This window comes from Exophiala bonariae (genome assembly GCF_035927105.1).
Source record: "Exophiala bonariae strain CCFEE 5792 chromosome Unknown scaffold_7, whole genome shotgun sequence".
Taxonomy (NCBI): Eukaryota; Fungi; Ascomycota; class Eurotiomycetes; order Chaetothyriales; family Herpotrichiellaceae; genus Exophiala; species Exophiala bonariae.
Genome location: NW_027042482.1, coordinates 255,281 through 271,718, shown reverse-complemented (window position 1 = coordinate 271,718; position 16,438 = coordinate 255,281). Strand labels below are relative to the sequence as shown.

Genomic DNA, 16,438 nt, shown 5'->3' with positions numbered 1-16,438 from the left:
ATAGATACCCAATACGAGATCAGCCTACCTAGGTACACTTTGGTTCCAGCGACCACACAAGTATCACTTGAGAATTGCCACTCTTCTACTTGCGTGTGCAAATCCGGCTTCGCAAACACTGATAGCCCCGTGTATGTAGCCCCTATTGCCGGCTTTAATGAGTCTGCTCTATCTTGGCATCAATGTTTTTCACCACGTCACACCGCCAACCACGTGACTAATTCATGGAGATTGTGTCCTGTTTGCCTAGAAGCACGCGGCGCCACCAGAACTTGCAAGTTGCAGCCCCTACTAACCACGTCCTGCGACCTGGGCCACCGATCATCTCCTGGGGCCCGTCATCTGCTACGGGCATCATCTGCGGCCTCAAACGCCTCTCCTCTTATTATTGACCAAATCGTTCTTCCACTCGCTTTCAGCCCACCATCACCCTGATAACTTCGCTAATTCCTCGATCGATACTTCACGGTTTTTATTTCATCCTCCATCCACCAGCCTTTGCCAGTTCCCTCCAGATATCCGCATCTAACCAGCACCATGAATCCAGAGTGGTATGTCATCAATCCCCTACGCAATCGCCCCTACATCTTGAAGACCACCACCCTCGCCGGTCTATCCTTCATATCCCAACACGGCATAATTCTAACTGCGAACAGAGTTGTACCAGATTGTTTCCCACCGGACACCTTACTGCTGCTCCTCCGGCCATCATGAACCTGATATTGACTTCGTCTCAGATACGATTACCTCTTCAAGCTCCTGCTTATCGGTGACTCTGGCGTTGGAAAGTCTTGCCTCCTGTTGCGATTCGCCGATGACACATACACCGAGTCCTACATCTCTACCATTGGTGTTGATTTCGTACGTCCGGTCACATCTTCGGCATGGCCATAGTATCACAGACTGACACATGCTCAGAAAATCCGAACAATCGAACTCGATGGGAAAACTGTCAAACTACAGATCGTAGGGCTGCATAAGATTCTTTTATATTACATTTAGCTGACATGGACTAGTGGGACACAGCCGGCCAGGAACGTTTCCGAACCATCACTTCTTCATACTATCGAGGCGCACATGGAATCTGTGTCGTCTACGATGTGACAGACATGGACTCTTTCAACAATGTCAAGCAATGGCTCCAGGAAATTGATCGTTATGCTACCGAAGGAGTCAACAAGCTGCTTGTCGGTAACAAGAGCGATATGTCGGATAAGAAGGTGGTCGAGTACACTGTGGCAAAGGTTCGTTACCAATGGTCACAAGACCGTCTCTCACGTGGTTTATACTAACTAGGCAACAGGAGTTTGCTGACAGCCTGGGAATTCCCTTCCTCGAGACATCCGCAAAGAATGCCTCGAATGTTGAGCAAGCCTTCCTGACCATGGCTCGCCAGATCAAGGAGCGCATGGGAACGACCACAGTCAACAACAAGCCCACCGTACAGGTCGGTCAAGGCCAAGGAGTGCAATCCGGAGCCGCTGGCGGTTGCTGCTAGTTGATTCCCAACATTTGACGCCCGAGATTCATGCCTTACACATTTCGAAACACAGCATGATGCAACCTGTTCTGAGTGCTAGGGTGGTGGGGGCAGGCAGGCAATGTTGAGCGAAGCTGGCACGGCGCCGATTTGAGCCAATCGTCCACCATTCCACACAAGCGGTATGCCTCACCATCGATTCCAAAGGCGTTCAGGCGCATCATCGGTCCCAGTTCAATACATGTCTAGACTTTCTTGCTTCCGATAGCTATCAAAGGGCCTGGGAACAGAACGTCACTTATTTCCACCGGATGTTGGGTTGGGTTGACTGCTTCGGCAGGGTAATGATGGAACGTTGTGAAGTTTGCGGGACATGGAAGAGCATTACAATTTGATAGAAGAATCATGCTTGGTGCGCCCTTCTATTCTCCTCCTATTCAGATGTTCTTCTATAAAAACCCTCAACTGAGCAAGATTATTTTCTGACATCCTTGCAAACAACCGCCCATTTGGCAGGCCATGACAATACAGCATTTTCGTCGCTCGTACTCCCAATTCCCTTGTTATGTGCCCAGCACGGTTTGGACGTGTAAAACCTCAAGCTTCCTCCATTATCACATTATGGTAACACTATGATTGGAACGAGGTTACCAAAGCTTCATACTGACCATTCCATTACCTTTCCCCCAGGTACCGCAGCCCCTGTCTCTGCCAGATTCGCTCGGTACTTCATCCGAAAGTTCAGACAGGTTCCACATCAGCGCGACAAAGGAGCCACAGAGCCATGTTTCACTCCACCTGACAGTCACTCAGCAGTGAAAATTGTTACAATGGGGACTATCAGCGCAACTTGTAAGGACTGAGTATCCTCAATTGACTGGCAGTTTGTGAAGGAGCTTCGTTGACAAGAAGCATCGTTCGACCAGCGATATCTATCTTCAGACCAGCCAAATATGTCACATTGGACAAGAGTCCCTGCTGATACCGTGACAGACTCACCAAAGGGTCTTTGACTAACTTCACCCTTGCAACCCCACCCGACTTACTCGCTGCTGCAGAGTTTCTTTCCATCTCCTCCTTTATCATTTGCTACCCGTCAGTGTGCCAGCAGGTCACCATCGTGAGAGGAGGGCAGAAGTTGTTGAATATGGTTGTCGCGAATCCTCCGACAGCGCAGAATTGGGCAGCCAGTACCAGCAAGGCACTTGTGACTTGCCCAATTTGCTCAAACCAAAGCATCTCTAATTCAAACGACTCGATTCGTGCCACAACAATGTCAACCCCATTTTCGAAGGGGGTCAATTGGCACAGTCCACAAAGCAATTGCCGCAATGCCATCGTCCGGAGAGCGAATCTAATCGCATGCGGCGGACACTATCCCAGGAAGCCTAGGGTTATGAATCTACCTGTGAAAGATATCATGCTATGCGATAATGACTTCGCTCAGCTTCCCCCATTGTCACAGTCTGCGCTCGACGGGTGGGTCAGGCCTGGCACCAGTATGGGTGATCCTCTACCAACAGCTTCTGTCTCTGAACAAGGAGCAAACAGAAGCCAGACAACATCAAATGAAAGTTCTAGCACTTGGCTCCTTCCAATTTCCATCAGTACCGACTCAATCTATACAATATTGGCCATCTCCGGACCACTTATACCCGCAGGTGTCTCAGCGCGGACATCGATATCTCCAGCCACTAGTCCTGGCGAAAGCATCTCCATGCCATGTACACTCAGTCCCTCGACTGAGGTCGATACTGCAAGACTTTCTCGGATTGACAAGTCTTGCAATCCATCAGGCACGAGCACGCGTGACGGAGCATCTGTCGACGCATGTATACAAAGCGGACTGCAAGGCGCCCCGAAAACCTCACAGTCTGAGTCACATGGTATGTCCGACGATTCGTTTGCTACCACCATGTCGACCTTGCAGGGATCACTGCCTTCTACAAACAAGCAGGGTGATGTAAGTATTGGATGTGGACGTTCTGCTTGTTACGTACCACATGACCTACCAATCGTTTTCGTCTTTCTATATATTCCTGATCTGGAATTCGAATTATCCACAAGCATCCTTGGTAATAAGCACCAGTCAGGTGTCAGCTCATCAAATGGCTTCATCACTGCCCTCAGATCTCCCTCCAGGTGTCCTATCACATATATCAGCACACCTGCAAAACTCCGTTAGCTTTCCTTCGCTTTCATTCTGTCACTGATTCCTCCGGTCCTAAGTTTACCTTGATGAAATGAGTATCAAGATATGAAGATGCTGATATATATTCTTATTAGTCAAATCCCACGATCTCGACGATAGTCTCGACCAAGACACAAACTCAGTCGGCCAGTACAGTGTCTACCAATATATCATGGATTTCAATTGAAGCATCAGAACCAAGGCCAAGCACAACAGCTAGCTCCACCGCTCATGGGGCGAATATATCAGGTCCACTGTCTGCGACAAAGACAACGTCAAGCTCTTCTCCATCAGCAGTACCATTGGAAAGCGGAACGCCAATCGATGTATCCAGCACTTCTTCATCAGCAAAATCATACGGGCACACGCTGTCCATCGCCGTCCCAATATCAATCATCACATTCCTCATCTTGATAGCACTCCTCCTCCTCCTCGGCTGGCGCCGCGTGCACAAAGACTCATACAATAGACACATGCCGCGTGTCCCGGGCTACAATACACTGCACCGCTGGTCGAATACGCGCACTCAGAACCGAAACACCCGTCGGTCCCGCGCCCTCTATAGCGGCGACAACGACGGTTTTCTGGACGACACGTACGAGCGCCACCGCCGCAGATACGAGCAGGATCTACTGAAAACCAAGGCGAAGCGAAGCCTGGAAATGAGCACCACTTCCCTCGCGAGAAATCGAGGCAGTATCGCTGCTTCGGGCACGAACGCTCGCGACGGTGGTGTCGAGCACGGCGAGGTCCCTGCAACACCCACAAACGGTCTCCACCAGGTGAGCGTCGAAACTCAAACAAGTGCCTTGGTCAAGAACAGTGCCGCTGAGACGGACAGTATGGAGAGCTGGGAGGAGAAATGGCACAGTTTCGGACGAGAAACGCAGCAGGCTCAGCCGATTCCAGAGTAGTCCTCAAGTCCGACGCCGAGTTCGACGACTTTGGGTCCGGCGCTAGCTCGGCCTCCAGGTTTGGCTCCAGCTGCCATCAGTGCGCAGGATACCTCACGCAAGTCACCCGCTTCCCATGGGTACACAGCGCGGCAAGACGGCGAACCGCGGACTTGAGATGCTGTGCTGTTGGATTTCTAATAGGAAAAGAGGCCCCAAGCGGTAAATAGCGTTTTTGTGATATCTCGGCCAGCTAAGCAGGGTGGGTCCCATCGACTCTGGTGGTAGTTGAATATATGCATCGCAGATTCATCGGCGACAAATCTTCGACCTGGGTAGTCTTGGGGTTTTTCTCTATGTGGCTAGAAAATATTGCTATACCACGTGCTGTCTTTGCCGTTGAATCTATTCACCTTTTTCCACCTCCCTTTCCCAGTTTTACAGTCAAGAAGCTCGGAAAGATGTCGGGATGTACAGTATATCCAGGGTAGTCTCTCCTGCTCCTCGCGTATGAATATTGGCGACTGTAGATGGCATCGCAAGGTGTGCTTGGTCATCATTCTCGGATTGATCCATCCGAAGCATCCCTATCTGCGAAATATCTCTGTGGCCGGCCTGGCTCTGCGCGCTCCTTGCGCGCTCCATGTCTCTGGACTACCGTCTTCTGTCTTGAATACAGCACTAAAAAGAGGGAGAGGGGTCGTATCTTCATGGTATACGGTGGACATGGCTGTGGCTTGCGAACTCTTGCGTGTGTGTCGCGGAGTGTGTCTTCCCGCTCAATGCGTCGCTTTCTCGCTGTGAGTAGTGAGTACTCCTCCCACTCCTTTCAGGGGCGAGAAGGTTTCTGTGGGCTCTTGGAAAAGATGGCTCTCGCTCGAGGCCATGGAATGTCGTGCTTGAACTCGTCCCGCCGGCAGCATTTCGGTCATATTATATTTCGGATCGAGGCACCGAGGACGGCAGTTCGTCGTCTAGGGCATAAAAGGTATGGTGTCTTGGATCAGAAAGCTCAAAACATCTTGAGCCGCCGTGAATTGTACATGGCCGTATCGCATTGGTGGCAATAGGTATGTAGGGAAAGTCGTCATCTCCACGGTCTCCTTGGTAGTGTATCTGTTCAGCTTGAGATCCTGGGCGTACACCTTGATCGTGTCGCGAGTAAACTCGAAACACCGACGACGGGTGTTTCGACTCAGTCTTCACATTGAGAGCTAAGTGCTTGCACCTCCGGGCTTCTGGCCATAAGCAACATAGCTGGAAGAAACAGTCAGCCGTTCAATCTCTCACCATGATGGGTTGCGTAAATATTATCTTGCGAGGAAACCAACTTACAAGTCGTATTGACCGTGGTACTTGCGATTTTTGGAATCGGCTCTGGCCTTCCCGACCAAGACTTGGATCTCGTCGATTGACCACGCAGGCTCGTCGGAAGCGGATCGGCTGAGGCATCCGATTGTGATGCCTTCCAGTCCTTGTTCCCATTGGAGGAGGTTCATCTAGGACGAGAAAGGTATTGTCAGTCTAGGTATGGGGTTACTAGAACATCTCATGTATGACCCTGGGATCGAACAACTCCTGATGACGGCCGGAGGTGTTGTCTTCAACTCAGACGTGGTTGGGTATTGAAAGAATCTGGGAGAGAAGGATATCAGCGGGAAGATGGCTTACAGCACCAATTCTCTTCAGTCGTGCATCCTTCGGCCATATATTATGGGGAATCAGGAATCTCTTAACAACGACATTCACAAAGCCGGCATCTCGAATCCAATCGCCCAGATGAGGACCCGGTCGGCCCGTGTTCGTCTTCTCGATGCGTCCGAGAACGACCTTGTGCCAGTAGGAAAAGGGGCTGTCCTCTGGAATACTCCCGTCAGGACTCGAAACCATACAATCCCAATCGTCGAATTCGACCCAGCCGCCCGGTTTGGTGCACGCAAATGCTTGCTTCATTAGCCTCGGCCAGTCCCTGATCGAACCGGCCAGGTAGCGTGCATGGATGAAATCAAACGGCGTGTCCTCGTAGCCCCACTCATCTTCGATGTCGTCAACCACAAATTCGACGTTTGGGGGAACCTTTTCATCTGTGTTAGCCATCGTACAGAAAGCGAACGACCGCCTTGTATATCAGAGTCTTACATGGCCAGGCTGGATTGGTGATAGATCATTACCAATGACCTGAGATTCGGGATGAATGTCGGCAAAGTCGATTGCCCAGATACCTGTCCCTGTACCGAGATCTAAGACTCGTTGAGGATTTTTGATTGGTGCGAAATACAGGTTGTTATCCAGGAGCAGCATCATCTCCGAGTGTGTCAGATCCATACGATCTTGTTCTTGTTCATCGTTGGGGAGGAAATGTCTCCCTGAGCGGTAGGCATGGTATCTCCTGCCCAATTCGTACCGATAGTCTAAAGCGGATGAGGCCAGTGAAGTTGTATATGAATTGAAAGACTCAGCATAAGCGGAGTCGGTCTCGAAATCGTTGTCGACTGCCACGGCCGTCGGAGTGTTATCACCGGGCTCCATGCTGATATGGAGACTGGTGTGTGCTGTATGCCCAGAGTCACTGCTTTGTTACACCTCCGTGAGTATACTTTGGCCTTGTGAGCATGCAATGTCCTTTGGCGTCTGGAAATGCGATGGTTCTCTAGATGGATGAGGGCTTCTAGCGTTCAAGTCCGAAAGGCAGAGTCGCCTAAGCACCACAGTAGCATAAAGATGTGGGATTAGACAGCGTGAACTGGAAACTGGTCAGTGCGAATGCCGATACTTTATCTATTGAATCCAATCCATGACTCGAGTAAGGTGGGGGCGATCAGCTCAAGTCGAAAGGAAAGTATCCTTACGAGCAGGTACCGAAGCTAACTACCTAAACTAGTGGCCCATTCCGATGTTCAGTAGCCTACAGGAGGCCGATGGGGGACCCCGGACCAAGCAATTCCGTTGCAATAGTGGGCAACTAATAGCCATGCCTCCGGGCGATGCCGACGTTAAATGAACTTAACTGAGAGCTCTCACAAATTAGATGAACGGTACATTTGTGTCGATCAAGATCACGCTGGGCACTGTCACCTGTCTCAGGCCGTCTGTCACCTGCATATCTACCCTAGGCGGGCACATGCCACTTATGGTGAATTGATTCACTTCACCGAGGAGTGTTAACGGATGCTCAGATAACCAGTGTCAGTCCGCTGTCTGTCCGTTTGTGCGTAGGCACGTTTTACACAGCACAGATTTCCACCCAAGATCCATAGCCGAGGATAGATCCATCGAACCTTGAGAGATCGATAAGTGTCGATTGGCTGGTCAAACAGCACAGATGGCAGCAAACAAACCTTATCCGACATGCTACGCTGTTGCATTCCCTCTCACTGGATGTTTCTGTCCTTAGAGCAGGTTTACCTCGAGTCCGGCAGCAGCCCCCGGTTACGCGATGGCAGCGGTTCATTACGAAGGACTTTGGTGTGACACCACTGATCCATGTGGGCGATGTTTTCGGGCGGGTCCACGGCTGTGACTTGCTGGCAAGGGATACAGATCCTGTTCCACATCGAAGTAGCCATTCATTGTGTGTGCACGCCATGGCCATTCCAATGCCAGGCGGCCTCGATGCTTAGAGAGCCTGGGATCAAACTCGCCAGTTGAAGCCCGCCATTTATCGATTTCTGCCCCGCTCCTAAGTCCTCACCCATAAGGACTTCTCAATGCACAATCCTTGATGACTCCTGTCAGTGTAGTTCTTCTGAATCCGAAGCACACAACAGGCGAAAGCATTAGGCGATCAGAATGGTGGTACTTCTCTCCCCCATTCTGGACCAGCTGCTGTTGGCAGGCTTGCTGTCATTCATCGGGTATCGCTTGTTTCGTGCAGCGATCGATCCACTCCGATCAGTCCCAGGGCCTTTTCTCGCCCGATTCAGCCGATTGTGGTACCTAGGTGCTGTGCACAAGGGAGATTTTGAGAAAGAGAATATCAGGCTCCATCGTAAACATGGTGAGAAGTCCTGAGTCGAACCAAGAAAGTGCGAGGCTGACAAGGGCAAGGACCAATCGTTCGGGTCGGGCCAAGCATGTACAGCATAGATGACCCAGCGTCTGCAGCTACTATCTACAGCACGCAGAATGTGTTCCCCAAATCGAAGTGGTATTTCACATTCCAACAGCCTGACGAGCCCAATATCTTTTCGACCAATAGCAACAAATATGCCGCCGAAATGCGCAAGAAGTATAAACCGGCATATGATGCTTTCCATATGTATGAAAGTTCGATTGATAATTGCTCCAATGCGCTAGTGCAGAAGCTCTCAGAACTGTCTGAGAGTGGCGAGAGTATTGACATCGGGTGGTGGGTGACTTGTTTCGCTTTTGATGTAAATGGTGAGATCACGGTGAGTTACTCTAGTTCAAGGTCGCTAATCCAGCAACTAAACGAAATTCAGTTTTCGAAGCGGTTTGGCCATCTTGATAACGGGGAGGACATTGGTGGCATTGTAGCAGCACTTGCGGAAAGACTTGATTACGTGTCCCATATTGGAATCTACCCCTTCCTCCATCCCATTCTCTGGAAGCTGATCATGGCACTCACGTTCATCACGAACAAAGTGGACTCAACGTATGTCTTTGCAGAGCAACAAATTGCCGACCACCAGCGTCGAGAATTAGAGGAGGGGAAATCGTCGGAATCTCCTGATATGCTAGATAGATTCATGAAAGCCCATCGAGCTGACCCGAATCATTTTACTAAGAATGATGTTCTGATCGGAGGTTATACCAGTATCGTTGCAGGTAAGTGATGGGCATGCACTGGTTGTACGACTCTCCATTAATTGATCGTTGCAGGTGCCGACACAACCAAATATGGGCTCTCGGCAGCAATTCACTATTTGCACGAGTATCCGGAGACACTGCGCAAACTGCGATCCGAGATAGATGAATTGGCGGCGGAAGGGAAGATTTCGGACCCAGTGACATTCGAAGAAACGAAGACTATGCCTTACCTCAACGCAATCATCAAGGAAGCTTTGAGAATGCACTCACCGACAGGTTTTCCATTGTGGCGCATTGTACCAGAGTCAGGAGCGACGCTTTGTGGTCATTATTTTCCAGCGGGGGTAGGTGACATGGTAGACCGAAGAAGACTTGTTACTGACCCAAGCTCAGACAACCGTTGGTGTCAACACTTGGGTAGCACATTACTCGTCTGCATTCAATCCAGACCCAGATGTGTTCCGACCTGAACGGTGGTTGGAAGGCAGTGGAGAAGATTTGTCGATGATGAACGCCGCCTATATGCCGGTACGTTTTGATCATATCGGTATTAGGACCTGATGCGTCTTAACAACTCTAACATCGTGAAACAGTTTGGTATGGGTCCGAGAAATTGCCAGGGCCAACTTATTGCTCTTATGGAGATGGCAAAGGTCATCCCTCAGTTACTGCGCCGACTTGACTTTGAAATGAGTTCTGAATGGGAGACATTTAACCACTGGCTCGTGGGTCATAAAGGCCTGAATGGGAAAGTCAGGCTACGAGTAAGGGATTGATTGTGTCGGGAGACTGACAGATATCTTGCATACAAGAACTCCATCCAGACTGGGGCAAACCAAGTGGGACTGGGCAAGAATGACGGGACGAAAGAGAGCAGATATGAAAGACCGGAGACCGATTTGGCAAGCAGCCACAAATATGCAATTTGTAGATATATTCCATAAGAAACTAGTTGCGACCGACCATGGAGATAACCAAGTATGGTTGCTTCCATCGGATGCTGCAACTTGGCTGACTTGGGTGACCTCAACCACGGTGTGGCTGATGGACCAAAGTTTGAAGGGAGATGACTTCTAAATAGAGGCGTGGCCTGGACAGTAAAACACCTCAGTATCTCCCTTGGTACTAAGTACGGATATGGCTGTTCATAAAATGCTTGTTCAGGAAGCAGGGGATCCGACCGAGTTTTCAAGTGCTCCATTGAGAACTAGTCGTCTTTGGCCCTGCCAGCTTACGAGGTACGTTAGGCAGGGAAAGTGTAGGAGGAGTCGCCGAGTTAACACAAATAGCAAATGCTCTGGGGGCGACAGCAATGAGGTGAGTCCGAGTTAGGTCTGGTGCCGAATGCAAAAAGGGACCAGAATAGCAGCTCTTAGTAAGATGGGCCTGGATGTTCCCTGGTGAGCTAATCTCCAGCTCCAGATATCAGCCACTGTGTTAGCAAGTTATTTAGGCAACGCGCTGGTCAGACGCGGCTCCCTTGGAAGCCTATGAGACGCATCCATTTCTTCGGCAGTGCACCACGTCAGATTCTTAATTGTTTTAGCTCAGGTGCGAGGAACAGCCCCTACTCACCGTTGGTCCTCCCGTCAACCCAGCGTTTGACCTTTATTTCTGCAATTGGTGATTGGGGGACCCATACTGTGGCCATGGCGATTCTATATCTAACCAGCAGACAAGGGTAATGCTGCTACTGTAGGTTCTGGCGACTCCGTGGACCGTAGCAGCAAAGCCGAATAGACCCCTCGATGCCACTAAACCCGAGCTAGGTTGACGAATGCAAATGTGATAAGCCGGGTTTTCCTACATATGGAAGATGACACGCCGGGTGCGGCTCGTCGACTTTTCTTCCTTCTCGCGGCATCCCCTTTGAACCTGACCTCGCTCTACGCAGGACCACGAGCATTTCACCATGTCGAACGCAGCATATCGAGACCAAATCCCCCAGGGCGAGGACAATGAGACTGACAGCAAGTCTCTCCTCCAGGGCAAGCAGCCAGTGCGTGACAGAGGCGGGCCCTCGGCGTTCTTCAAACGGACCATGTCCATTCATCACTCTGCAAAGTCGCATCTCCCCAGTCCCAAGGGCTCGCTTCTCGTGTCTCGAACTCGCCTGACTCTGCGAATCCTGTCCTTGATTCTCTCCTTCGCCCTGGTTGTTACTCTCGGGCACGCCATCGGAGTCTACAACTCGACCAAGAATGATCAAGTCAATGACGAACCATTGTGGCCTTCGGGTTTGAAGATGACGCCCACCATCTTGCTCCTGAGTGCGGCAGCGGTGGGCACGGCGTTGAGCGCAACCATTTGCATTGCCAGCTTTTCAGCGATAGTAAGTCATTCTTTGACATGGGTGGCTTTTTACAGGTCGTGGCTAACATTCGGTCCCAGGTTCGACACATCACCAACGTTGGCAATATGTTCACCCTGGTTGTCAGTTCCATCTGCCTGATCCTCTGGATTGTTGTGGCAATTGTATACAAGGTGGACGATCTCAAGCCCGAGGAGCACTGGGACTTGTTGTCATTCGCTTGCTCTCGTCGACATGCGCTTACCGACAGTCCTGCCAACCTCCACTCCATGTGCACTCAGATGCGCTATGCATGGTGGGGAGCATTGGCAATTGGACTGCTCGAAATCGGCGCTGTCGCCACACTGGTGCTGGGTTACGGTATACTAAGGAAATCCAAGGGCGTCTACGCTCGCGTGGAAGAGGACGGTCTGGAGAAGCAGAGACCGGGACGGAAGGTAAGCTTTCAGTTGTCGAACCTGGCAAAGTTTCGATCGGGGGCTGAGAAAAGTGCTCCCCCTCCAGTGAAAGTCAACAAAGGTCACGAGTACTGGGCCGTCGAGAACGTCCTCAAGTCACGAACGCTCCCCGGTGGCACGACACAGTACTTGATCCACTGGAAGGGGCTCAGTGAAGATTCCGACTCTTGGGAGCCCGAGGAGAGCCTGTCGCCCGAATGGATTGAATTCTTCAAGCAACAACGAGGGGGTGAGAACGAATACTGGGAGGTGGAGGAGATTCTGGACTCTCGGATGCGTCAACCCGGGACGATGGAGTATTTAATACGGTGGCAAGGGTACAGTCCGTCGCACGACTGCTGGGTGACGGAGAACAACTTGACCAAGGAGTCGGTGCAACATTTCAAGGAAGGGAGAGAAGGCGCTTAAAAGAGTACTTGTCCCAAAGGGTTTCTATGTGCGCTATCAAGGTTAAAGTATGGTGTCGGGTGCATGATCGCCCGGTGGTGGCAAAAGGGTCGACAATTATCAGCATGTATACGGGTTTGTACAATAGGCTTGTTTTGAAGCTTGCCTCGGCGTTTCCAGGACTCGGATGGGATTATGGGTTATTATGCAACACCGATCTAAATAGTGTGTAGATGGCGGTAAGTCTCCAATTTGATGCGAATCACTCGTTCAAAGCATCTTATTGTCCCAAATTGCAAATGTTGGAATACCCTCTCTAGGTGCTCCTAGCATACATCCCGTGACTTGAAGCCTAGTTGACATGATATCCGCGTCATTTGAAATAGATAGAATAGGTATCTTCCCAGGTGGCTATGGGCCGAGAAGAACTTTAGGGAGGAGCGAGGCCCAGCGTGCGTGTTTCATGTCCCGGCCACCGAACCTCGCACCCAACTTCAACTTCTGCCACTTTGGGCATCCCGCCGCGTTCGCGTCCAGCACCAACGACCACTGTAAGCACTAAAAATAATCCAGGTCGTTGATGAACCCCCAGGTTTTATCCTTGTACTTGTTTCTCGTGCATCGTTGGCCGGCTCTTGCCCGAGAGCAATTTACCCTTGATTAGATCAGCTCAGATATTCGAGATTTCGTTATGATGATCGTGATTAGTCTTCCTTATGGAAAGAAAAGGAGGGAACACTAACCAATATTCCACGAGCAGCGCGTCTGCCTCTTCTCCTCTTGCTCTCACTGACGACGCGTCTTTCTGTCGCTTGTCGAGGAGATACAAGTTTCACAGCTGACGCCCTTCACCCAAGTCCAGTCACTCACGGCCGTAGCAATGCGTCCCAGGTCTCAAGGTAGGAAATAGTCGGGGACATCGGACAGAGGCTTTCTGATCTGAGAAGTCTCCAGACTACAGATCCAGGCACTGCTTCAACCACTAATTGCCCATGTCACGTGGATTTCGGAATAAACTCGGCCTGCTGTGCGCCAGACCTTCAGTGACATTGGGCATGATATGAGAGCAAGGCTCTACAAACCACGCTCCGAGTGCCCTTTTTCTTTTGTCTACAAAGGAAGGGCACAGGGTTAATGCGCGGTCCCGTGCACCACGTGTGAGGCTAAGACTAGCTTCTTTCTCATTGCCCGTGGATAAGCGCCTGTTTCGTGTTGTTGCGGTTATCAGCGAGCCTCGGCCTCATGCCAGTGGATTTTCCGGGGAATACTTTCCTGTAGGAGGTGACACAAGGCGGTTTTTGTATTGATCAAGCACTCTTTGAAATCATACTGACATTTTCTTTATTACCACTGGTGCCTCCTGCAGTGACAAAGTTTGTCGAACCAAGATCCTGACTGAGCGTGCTTGGACTTTGGCATTATTCACGACCAAGACCCTTGTTGTTCGCGCCTTGCACGTGACACACCCCTTCACCCTTCATCTTCACCTTCCCCTCATCTTTTGTCTGTGACTTTGACTGCCTGTGAGTATTGAATTCTACAGGAGTCAGCACGTCAACCTTCCGTTCAAAACAATCCTCCGGGGTGTTCTTTCGCTTCCAAGGCTACGACAGACACAACATTCTGAAAAGTCCCAAAGGAGATCACTATCGACCATCATGTCGGGATCCACTATTTCCATGGGCCGGTACCTTTTCGAACGTATCAAAGAATTGGGAACAGAACACATTCTTGGTGTTCCTGGCGATTTTAACCGTAAGTAACAATCTGACACCCCCATGACAGGGACAAGCCCACGTTACCGAGGTCAGGAAACCACATTCAATCATCGCTAATCACAAGAACCACCCAGTCACTCTTCTCGACGAGATCTACAAAGTCCCAGGCTTGAAGTGGGTCGGATGCTGCAACGAACTCAATGGCGCATATGCCGCTGATGGCTACACGAGGATCAAGGGCTCACCAGCCGCACTGATCACAACCTATGCCGTGGGAGAGCTTTCAGCTATGAACGGAGTGGCCGGAGCTTTTGCTGAGCATGCAGGAATGATCCATATCGTCGGCATGCCTGCCAGACAGAGTGAGTGCTTCGTACTAGTCGAAAAAAAAATCAAAAGTCAATCGTCGAAACCGGATGCTGACTGCCATTCCCGCGATTCTCAGTGCAGAAAAATCGAGTCATGCTTCACCATACGATGGCCCCAAACATGGATCATAGCATCTATATCCAAATGGCTGCTCCTATTCGCCAAGACCATGCATTTCTAATGGAAGACTCAACAATGGCAGAGGACATCGACCGTGTTATTGTCTCTTGTGTTCAAAGCCGACTTCCCGTCTACATCTATGTTCCAGCCGATGTCGTCTCAGTTCAGTTAGACGCAAAGCGCTTGGAGACCCCACTGAATACACAAATCACAAACCCTGACAGCAAGACAGAGGATAGAATTGTGGAAGAGATTCTAGATTTGATTGGAAAGGCTGAGAACCCGACAATCCTAGCAGATATTATTGCCCTTCGGCATGGAGGATCTCAATTGACCAAACAACTCGCTGAGGTGACCCAGTTCCCCAGCTACTCAACCCCCTTATCAAAAGGAATCATCGATGAGACAAAGCCTTACTACAATGGTTGTTTCAATGGCCGAGGTATGCTCCACACCCCCATTCCACCGTGACTGTACTGACATACCTGTAGTGTCATTTCCTGGAGTTGCAGATGGTCTTGAGAGCTCAGATCTGGTCCTGAACATTGGTCCCTTACTCTCCGATTCCAACACTGGAGGATTCACAAGATACATCAAGCCAGAGAATGTGGTACGTCTGGGCCATGATTTCTGCCAGATTCGAGAAGAGACATTCGACGGTTTCCACTTCCTCCCAATCCTGAAGAGAATCGTCGCAGAGCTTGAATCACAACCTCAGAAGTTCAATCTTCCCCGACAGTCAGCAAAACCCAAAGTTGAACCTCCAGTCTTGAACAAATCCACCTCCGGAACAATCGAACAGTCTTTCGTATGGCAGCGACTCGGCAAGTTCTTGAAGGCCGACGACATCCTCCTCGCAGAATCCGGTACCGCACAATTCGGCATGCCTGACTCCACCTTCCCATCCAATACTCGGTACATCACACAGATCTTCTGGTCCTCCATCGGATTCACGGTCGGCGCATGCTTTGGTGCATTGATCGCTGCAAAAGAGTTGAAGCACAGTGGACGGGTCGTTCTGATTGTGGGCGAGGGAAGTCTACAAATGACAGTGCAGGAGATCGGCAGCTATATCCGTTACGGCTTCAAACCCATCATCTTCGTCATCAACAACGACGGCTATGCGATTGAGAGAGCCATTCATGGCCCTGAACAGGGCTACAACGACGTCAGCATGCTTTGGGACCATCAGAAGATGTTGGAGTTCTTTGGTGCACGTGAAGAGACGGGTATCAAAGGCAAGAGCCGATCTGCAAAGACTGTCGAAGAGCTAGAAGATATATTGACCGATGAGGACTTTGCAAGTGGCAAGGAAATCCAGGTGAGTTATTCTTTCCATCCCGAGCGCATCACATGAGAAACATGAACTGACAAGAATATGTGTCCTAGCTATGTGAAATCTTCATGGGAAAATATGATTACCCTTGGAGACTGTCGGAGCAGATCAACGTCGCCAAAGAGCGCATGAAGCAAGCTGCAGCTGCATCAGGCGCCGCAAGTGTAACTGGTTGAAACTGGTATTTGTGTTATGCCACCTACTGGAGGGACCTCCTGGATACAGAACTTCAGACCATATGGTCGACCAGAAGAAGACATGCATGAAGTTATCTTCCCTCTGAGCTGCTCACAAGGTGAGATGGCGCTCTTGACCTAAAAGCGGCATGTGATATACGATGCCAATCGTGTATCGCCTGGCTGGTGTGCGCCTGGCGATGGTGGCTGTGGTTCAAAGGGGTGCATT

General features: G+C 50.4%; 6 protein-coding genes across 6 annotated transcripts; 5 read left to right on the top strand and 1 right to left on the bottom strand.

Annotated features, from left to right (window-relative positions):
* Positions 1 to 537: 537 nt before the first annotated feature.
* On the top strand, positions 538 to 1,498 carry YPT1 (GTP-binding protein of the rab; the record flags this gene model as incomplete). Its single annotated transcript, XM_064855644.1, has 5 exons — positions 538 to 548; positions 738 to 861; positions 919 to 966; positions 1,017 to 1,244; positions 1,304 to 1,498. 5 exons carry the CDS (start codon positions 538 to 540, stop codon positions 1,496 to 1,498), a joined length of 606 nt encoding a protein of 201 aa, XP_064708304.1.
* Positions 1,499 to 2,753: 1,255 nt separating this feature from the next.
* LTR84_012119 (uncharacterized protein) lies at positions 2,754 to 4,585 on the top strand (the record flags this gene model as incomplete). The annotated part of the gene is made up of 2 exons (XM_064855643.1): positions 2,754 to 3,443; positions 3,767 to 4,585. 2 exons carry the CDS (start codon positions 2,754 to 2,756, stop codon positions 4,583 to 4,585), a joined length of 1,509 nt encoding a protein of 502 aa, XP_064708303.1.
* A 1,193-nt stretch (positions 4,586 to 5,778) lies between these two features.
* LTR84_012118 (uncharacterized protein) lies at positions 5,779 to 7,093 on the bottom strand (the record flags this gene model as incomplete). The annotated part of the gene is made up of 4 exons (XM_064855642.1): positions 5,779 to 5,821; positions 5,900 to 6,063; positions 6,236 to 6,640; positions 6,704 to 7,093. 4 exons carry the CDS (start codon positions 7,091 to 7,093, stop codon positions 5,779 to 5,781), a joined length of 1,002 nt encoding a protein of 333 aa, XP_064708302.1.
* Positions 7,094 to 8,637: 1,544 nt separating this feature from the next.
* Positions 8,638 to 10,110, top strand: LTR84_012117 (uncharacterized protein; the record flags this gene model as incomplete). Its single annotated transcript, XM_064855641.1, has 4 exons — positions 8,638 to 9,352; positions 9,407 to 9,678; positions 9,728 to 9,862; positions 9,928 to 10,110. 4 exons carry the CDS (start codon positions 8,638 to 8,640, stop codon positions 10,108 to 10,110), a joined length of 1,305 nt encoding a protein of 434 aa, XP_064708301.1.
* Positions 10,111 to 11,246: 1,136 nt separating this feature from the next.
* Positions 11,247 to 12,511, top strand: LTR84_012116 (uncharacterized protein; the record flags this gene model as incomplete). The annotated part of the gene is made up of 2 exons (XM_064855640.1): positions 11,247 to 11,666; positions 11,726 to 12,511. The coding sequence occupies 2 exons, from the start codon at positions 11,247 to 11,249 to the stop codon at positions 12,509 to 12,511; spliced, it is 1,206 nt and encodes a 401-aa protein (XP_064708300.1).
* A 1,637-nt stretch (positions 12,512 to 14,148) lies between these two features.
* Positions 14,149 to 16,209, top strand: LTR84_012115 (uncharacterized protein; the record flags this gene model as incomplete). Its single annotated transcript, XM_064855639.1, has 5 exons — positions 14,149 to 14,245; positions 14,343 to 14,570; positions 14,654 to 15,139; positions 15,189 to 16,018; positions 16,087 to 16,209. 5 exons carry the CDS (start codon positions 14,149 to 14,151, stop codon positions 16,207 to 16,209), a joined length of 1,764 nt encoding a protein of 587 aa, XP_064708299.1.
* Between the last annotated feature and the right edge of the window lie 229 nt (positions 16,210 to 16,438).